This window comes from Salminus brasiliensis, chromosome 20 (genome assembly GCF_030463535.1).
Source record: "Salminus brasiliensis chromosome 20, fSalBra1.hap2, whole genome shotgun sequence".
In the NCBI taxonomy this organism is placed as follows: domain Eukaryota; kingdom Metazoa; phylum Chordata; class Actinopteri; order Characiformes; family Bryconidae; genus Salminus; species Salminus brasiliensis.
In genome coordinates, this window is record NC_132897.1 from 8330317 (window position 1) to 8338264 (window position 7948).

General features: G+C 39.9%; 1 protein-coding gene across 3 annotated transcripts in view; it reads right to left on the minus strand.

Annotated features, from left to right (window-relative positions):
* The window catches only part of cntrl (centriolin), a 26993-nt gene extending 19635 nt beyond the window's left edge, over positions 1-7358 (minus strand). Inside the window, exons 1-11 of one of the 3 annotated variants that reach the window (XM_072665244.1) lie at positions 7265-7358; positions 6106-6310; positions 4727-4854; positions 3655-3785; positions 3409-3550; positions 3065-3251; positions 2776-2969; positions 1221-1259; positions 1095-1121; positions 563-682; positions 263-437 (exon numbers count right to left, since the gene is read on the minus strand). In XM_072665244.1, coding sequence (XP_072521345.1) covers positions 263-437; positions 563-682; positions 1095-1121; positions 1221-1259; positions 2776-2969; positions 3065-3251; positions 3409-3550; positions 3655-3785; positions 4727-4854; positions 6106-6265 — 1303 coding nt within the window. In that variant the 5' untranslated portion in view covers positions 6266-6310; positions 7265-7358. The remainder of the gene's footprint in view (positions 1-262; positions 438-562; positions 683-1094; positions 1122-1220; positions 1260-2775; positions 2970-3064; positions 3252-3408; positions 3551-3654; positions 3786-4726; positions 4855-6105; positions 6311-7264) is intronic. The other 2 variants (XM_072665245.1, XM_072665246.1) reach the window with 2 other exon arrangements.
* Positions 7359-7948: the final 590 nt, after the last annotated feature.

A 7948-nucleotide genomic window follows, 5' to 3' on the forward strand; every position in this document is an offset into this window, starting at 1 on the left:
GGCCACCTTCACTGAAAGCTCAGTACAGAAGAAGAGCAGACTTTTCCCTTTGATACCCAGTTTGTATGTAAGTGTAATGTTTTAACAGTAAAACTGCAGCTCATTTAAGTTCCCCTTCAACTCAGATACTCCATGTAATAAACAGAAAGGGTGCAATGCAGGTCCTATAGACGGTCTCTGACAGCCAAAGCTGTCAATCACTTTATCACAAAGTCAGTTAACATAAAAAGGACACAAAGTGTCTTTGACCAAGGACCAGTACCTCTCTCCAGGGCATTCCTGTACATATCTTGAGTAGGGCTGTCTGCCTGTGTCAAACCTTCTGTGGCTAAACGTCTGCCCCCTGTATCTACAGTGTCTGGAAAGAGCTTGCTCCTTCTGTGACAAGCCTTTCCAATGTAGGGGCTCTCATTTGGCACAGGGTCCTCCTCCATGTCCTAAATACCATAGAACAACAAACACCAGACATTCTCAAGGCTCTTCAAGTTGATTCAGCATGCAGATTAAAAGTTAACCACAAGACTACTTCCAAACCAGTGAAGAAGATTTTGAGAAAGCTTACATGACTTGGATAAAATGGGAGTGGCTCAAACTTAGCATCTATCTTATGAAAGGCCAACTCTTGCTCCAGCTCGTACTGCTTCTGACAGGCCCGGGTCAGCTCTGTGGTCTTCTGCTTCAGCTGGAGAATGAAGTCATCATCATTCAGGCTACAAGCTGGAATATACTCTAATAATGTCCAACCAATTTTATATATATATATATATTACTTCATATCTCCAAAACAGCAACTTTACACAAGACGGAACTTTTCATTAAAGTCAATGTAAAAGTAATATTTTTTCCAATCCATCCATTGATCCATCATAATAGTTTTGCCAGATTTAAATTGTGAAAAATGGCAAATTTGGAGATATAAGGTTTATGTTATTCATATATAGACACTCCACAGCAAACATGTTACATTAAAAATGAACTAAGTACTAGCAAAAAATAGTTACACTGACGAATGTCACTATATCTTAACAATTCCACTCTTGACTTATGCATGCAGACACTGTTGGAGCATGCTTATCAATATGGCAGTGCCATACCATCAACCTCTCCCTTAAAGGAAGCACCTGGAAGCACAGGAGAAAGTCATGTGTGTTTTACTTCACAAAGACATTGGGCACTGGTCCACATGATCTAATAGAAACTGTCTGGATACAACTGAATACCTTGCAGAAAGAATCCAACAGCAGTGCAGGTAGTGGAGGCTGAGAATAATGCAGCACAGAGGAAGAGAGTCAGACAAGAAGTCATGCAAACAGGAGAGCCATGCAGAGACATGCACACAGTTTATAAAACTACAAGTATATAGACAGAGAAAGACAGAAATTTGCAAAGATCACAGATGTACATAAGTTTTGGAACACTCCCTATTTTTTCAGTAGTCCACTGGCAGTATTACATGGCCCTGGCAACCCTGCTTTTCTTGTTTTGCCATGTTTAGCAATGCCTTTCTTACTGCCAATTTCCCTGACAAACCAGCAGTTCCAAGTCTTCCCTTCACAACTGAGTCTAAACATTATGATAGCAATCTGAACATGCAATGTTATCAAAATATGGCGGTAGAGAATCAGTAGAGTAACACAGTCTGTCCCAACACTGTGGTTATACAGAGAAAAGGTTTGCAAATTGTTTGCATCACTTTTGAATCATTCAAGTTTGTTACTTCCTTTGCTAGAAAACAACCGCACTGAGACCACACCTCTAAGAAGTGTCTTGGTCCAGTCCTAAATGAACTCTGGAGTGGTTCATTTGTGGTGAGAATGTGATCTCGCCTCGATCTGACCCACCTATCAGATGTACTCCGCAAGTTTAAGCTAAACAGCTCCCATAGAAAGGCGTTAATCTGGCATACTGGATAATTCCTACAGCTATGAACAAATGTCATATATGCTGTTGCTCCATGTAAAATTGCACTGGAATATGCAGTCGTCTGAAACACAGAACTGGACAGTATTGTGGTGCACCTGAAGTTTTCCTTGTGTGAAATCAAACCCAATCATGGGAAAAACTTTCCAAGTTTACAAACCCAATAACTGGCAGTTTACTGCTTCCCTTTGTACAATTTCAGATGATTCGCTAGGCTTGATTCAAGTGCGTAAATGTCAATACAAACATTTAAAAAAATTGGAGTGCTCTAAAACGTTTGATCAGTAGTGTAAAGAAACATTTACTTTCTATATTTTAACCATTTATTTTTATCTTTTAAAAAAATATTTCTACCTTTCTGAGGGGAACGTAACTGGTAAGAACAGGGGCTAAAAGTCGAAAGAAGAGTAAAGCAGTAAAAAAGAGAAGCCAGCAAGAAAGCAGAGGCTAGACGTGGGTTAAAGGAATACTCCAGCATTTTCACCTTATTTGTAACTTACAGTTGGCCACATCTGCATGCATCAAGTACTCACATACATACATCAAAGAAGCCAACGGGCAGTTGTTACAGCAACTGTTTAATGGCTCTTACTGTAATGCTACTACAGTATTACATTTGCAGGCAATAGTTTGTCTGTTTATTTTCACCTACATTGAGTCGCTATACACAGAAATTAGCGTCTGTGATGATTGAAAGTATGAATCAGATTGAAAAATACTGAAGTATTTCTTTAAGTGCTGAGGCCCTGAGCTATTTCTCCTGAATTGCTACATTTTTAAAAGGGAATAAGCATTTTATTTCACAACCATTAATATCAGCACACCCAGGGGGCAAGTTAATTCTCTATTTCCCACCAGTTTAGACTTGGTGTCTAGCTCCCTCTCCAGCTCTTCCTGTCGCTGCTGTTGCTCCTCGCTCTGCTCCCACAGGCTCTTCTGGAGCTTCTCCTGCTGCTCCAACTCCTCCAGAGCTGAAGCTTTCTCCCTCTGAAGCTGCTCCATCTCTGCCCCTCTTTTCTCCAGCTCTTGCTCCAGGCGCTCTACTTCCTCTGCGAGCCAGACAACAGCAGCTCAGTCAGCACAAAATGAATGCTCTTTTAGAGCCAATATGCAAGGAAAGTTCTAATCAACTTTAATCAGGTACCAGTGTGAAAGCGCTGGTGAGCTTGCTCTCTTTCATGCTGGGTTATTCGATCTCCATCCAGTAGCTCTAGTGATCTCAGATGAAAGACTAAGAAGAGGCGGTAGTGCGCTAGGTCAGCTACAGGGTTGTCTGCTAACATCAGCTTGGTTAGGTTTTTCAAAAGCTTCAGTTTGGACAGCTCGTGAAGCTAGACAACAGAAGTGAAAGACAACGTGAATGATCTATAATCATACAGCCGGAATTAAATTCTTGTCCTAATTACACAAGCCAGTCTTTGTACAAGACAATGTCATTATGGAAGTATCCACAAATTATTAATACAAATGTGTCAAAACTGGACCGACCGAAAATATCTTGTTGTTCTGTAGGTTCAGTGACTGAAGGGATCTGAGCTTTTTGGCCAACCAAAGAGGCACCTGTTCAATGCTGTTGTTGGCCAGATTCAGAATCTGAAGGCATGCCATGTGCTCAAGGCCTTCAATTCTTCTGCAAGGTCAAAAACAACAGCTTGTTTGCATCAATATACCAATATCTTTAAAGGCAAAGTTAAATAAATTACATTTATCAAACTGTACTGGATAACTGCTTACCGTATCTCATTATTGGAGAGATGCAGCTCTCGCAATTTATGAAGCTTCTCAAGTTTCTCAATTTTGACAATGCCGTTGTAACTGAGGTTGAGGACCTGAAGATGATCACATTTGTCCAAATTCTCAATGCACTGTAAACACAACAGACTACATTATCAAACAAATACTCTCCTTTTATGCTTAAACACATAAGCTCTGTCCAAAACCGTGTCCTCTTCACTATTTAGTGCACTTCTTTGGGGTTCTTTGCACCATTAATATATAGTGTAGAAATGATGAACACTAAAAACATGGAATACTCATTATTAATTTTTTGGTTTGAAGATTCACAAAAAGCTTCTCTAAGGAAGGCCACATTCAGATTTATGCAATGCACTCTGTTGTTGTACAGCAGTAAGCTCACATACATAATGACGTCTCCAAAACTGTTCACTACCTAGTCGAATCCTGTACCTTATAACAGTGTTTCTCAACCCTGGTCCTGGAGGCACCCTGTCCTGTGACCAGGGTTGAGAAACACAGCCTTATAATATTGCTCTGTATAGTGATTTGGATTTTTACATGTGGGGGGCATGGTTTCATACACAGCTATACACTCATCAAGCAATTTATCGGAAACATCTGTACATTTGCTAATTTATTCAATAATCTAATCAGTTAATCATGTGGTAGCAGTGCAATGCATAAAATCATGAACATGTGGGTCAGCGGTTTTAAGTAATGTTTAAATCAAACATCAGAATCAGTGTGGTATGACTGCTGGTCCCACAAAGCTTGGTTTAAGTGTTTCTAGAACTGCTGATCTCCTGGGATTTTCAGCACAGCAGTCGCTAGAGTTTATTCCAGTGAGCGGTGGTTTGGCAGATGGAAACGGCACTGGATTTTAACCTAATGCTACACCTTTAGGATTTGGAAAAACGAAAGATTTTGGTGATGTTTGGTGATGCAATCATGTTATCATGGGCCAAATCTCAAAGGAAAAGGTTTTGAGAGCAAATTCTGCAGTATTAGTATAGTGTTCATAACAAAGTGCTTGATGAGTGTGTACAAATATGCAGTGAAAAAGTCTTACCCTGAAGTATTTATCTCCATGAGTACTGGACAGGTTCAAGGACTGCACAAGGGCTAAACTATCTTGTTTAGTTAACTTCTTAATCAGATCTTCTGTAATGTATCTTGTCCCCGTGCATTTCCTTTCATCTGCAGATCAAACAGAAGGATGTACAAGTGACACTAACATTTTGAGATACTACAGTGGTTCTCCATCAAGAACCATCCAGATCTTTCATAAAGGTATTAAGAAGCTGACAGATACAGTTGAAACCAGACGTTTACATACACTAAATAAAAAAAGATACATATGCATTTTTTATCTCACTGTGTGACATGAGATTAGAATAAACTTTTCCCCGTTTTAGATCAATTAGGATGACCACAATTATTTCCATTTGCTAAATGCCAGAATAATGAGAGATGGATTTTTTCCCATTGCCCTTAAACTGTATGACTTGGGTCAAACATTTAGGATATCCGTCCACAAGCTTCTCACAATAGTTGGCAGGAATTTTGGCCCATTCCTCCTGACAGAACTGGTGTAACTGAGCCATGTTAGTAGGCCGCCTTGCTTGCACATGTCTTTTCAGCTTTGCCCATAAATTTTCAATAGGATTGAGATCTTTTGTGTGCCACTCCAAAATATGCCACTCCAGCTTTGTGATAGCCACTCCAAAATATTGTTATTGTTAAGCCACTTTGTAACCAGTTTGGCAGTATGCTTCTTTGTTCATTTGGAAGACCCATTTGCGCCCAAGCTTTAACTTCCTGGCTGATGTCTTAAGATGTTGCTTCAGTATTTCCTCATGATGCCATCTATTTTGTGAAGTGCATCAGTCCCTCCTGCAGCAAAACAACCACACAACATGATGCTGCCACCCCTGTGTTTCACAGTTGGGATGGTGTTCTCAGGCTTGCGAGCTTCCCCCTTTTTCTTCCAAACGTAACAATGGTCATTATGGCCAAACAGTTCAATTTTAGTTTTGTCAGACCACATGACATGTCTCCAAAAATTAAGGTTTGTCCCTGTGTGCATTTGCAAACATTAATCTGGCTTTTTTTAGGTTTGTTTTGGACTAACAGATTCTTCCTGGCATCATGTGGACAGTTCCAAATTGTTTAAGGGCATAGTAATCTTAGTGTATTTAAACTTTTGACTTTGAAGAGTAATAAAATTACTCTTAAAATACTTTTGAAGTATTTTAAAATTGCCTTACATTATTCTAGCATTTAGCAAATAGAAATAATTTTGGTAATCCTAATTATATGACCTAAAACAGGAAATGATTATTCTAAATGCATGTCAGACAGAGAGAAAAAAATGCATGTGTCTTTTTATATGGTGTGTGTAAACTTCTGATTTCAACTTTAAGTATAATGTAAGCAAAGAATTGTTACCATCATCACTGAGGGCATTCTTAGCTGTATCTTCACTCTCTAAAGTCAAATCCCAGTGACTTGCCGACTTGGAGTATGCTGAGGTCAAAAATCTGCTGGTGTTTCCAAACAGAGATGAACCTGCCCTTGAAGCTCGCCTGGACACCCTCTGTCGCTCCATTGATGAGTTTCTAGGGGACTTACTTGTTCATTTCATACCAACAGGCTGAAAAAAAAAAGACATTAAGGGTTGTGGTTTGGAATGAACCATTTAACTATCTAGCAACACATCTTTATATACAAGTTACCTCAAAGATTAGTTATCCCTAACACAAGTACACCATATAGACAAAGCTACTGTGACATCTGCCGAATAATTTTCTTTTCCTAAAACAAACATCCTGCTTGTATTGTTTCTACTGTCCAGGGAGGAAGGCTTTCTACTAGATTACTACTAGAGCATTGCTGTGAGGATTTGATTGCATTCAGGACAAGAGTGTTAGTGAGCTCAGGATGTTGGATGACCACCACCCCAACTGCCCTCCAACTCCCTAACTTATCCTAAAAGTACTGGATGGAGCACCAGCCATCATTACAGAGAACACCGTCCCACTGCTCCACAGCTCAATGCTAGCCCTGGCATTTGGCATTGTGACTATAGGCTCATGTCTATCTGCTCCAGAGAGTCCTATTCAATTGGCAATACTTCTCTACAAGGTCTAGACAAGCTGTAAAAGCGTGAATTTGCACATCTTTGTCAGCAATGGGTGCAATTTAAAGCAGCTGAATGTATTCATTAGAATGGATGTCAACAAACATTTGGACAAATGCTAACACTAGTGTTAGCTAACTGGGGAAGCTAGCTAGCAAATTCGCAGCGGCTAAGTTATCTGGCTAAAGCAAACAAGCAATTCAGTCGCTTTTAGTTTCATTGGACATAACGGTCCTGTAATTAATCATAATCCTATAGTTACAGTAGACCATTATCCCGGTGTTTCTCTAGCCGTAGCTGTTAGCTAGCTAGCTAGCACTGGCTAGTCGCTGAGTCAGCTAGTGCTAGCCAAGTAGCTAAGCCATCTAGCACTCGCTGCTTAATCGCCAAATGTGTGTGTGTGATCTATTCAGTGGCCAGTAGCCACGCAGTTGATCACTTGAACGAGTCAGTATACTGCACACTTACTTATTTTCGATGTTGTGTTCTCATTTTCTAACGACCATGATAACGTTAGCTTGTTAGCTTGCAGGTGCAGCTGCATTGCTAGCGTATGGAGCCGTTTCCATGGTGACTGAGATACAAAGGAGACGTGCCTTAGCAGACGTTAGCTAGCTGAAAGCTAGGCAGGCTAGCTAACTGAAGCGGTGTGTCTAAAGCGAGATCTACAGAAACCATGCTTGGAGAGTAGGAGTAAAATACAGTACACACATAAATGTTGCTGATCAAGGCTTAATTGAAACGTGGACTCGAGGCATTTGACAGCAGGTTCATTAGAAACAGCTCAAAATCAAATAGTTCGCGGTTGTGTTGTGTTTTTGTCACGTGGTCTTGTATGGTAACCCAAAAGGTCCATCCCCCCCTTTTTTTGCTTTGTTACGGAGCCCCTAAATATCAAGCAATCACTGTAGAAAAACAGTCTACAGTTTTTCTAGTCATTTCCACAGTCATATGTATCAAGGAAGAAAATAAATCAAACAGAAGAAAACTATGTTAATAATAATAATAATAATAATAATAATAATATTAATAATAATAATAATATTGTACTATTTAGAGATGTTGGTTGGTTGGCGTGGCGCAACAGCACTACCTGCCAGTGAGCTACCATACCATGTGGGTTTGATTCCTGGTCTGGATGACCATGCAGCA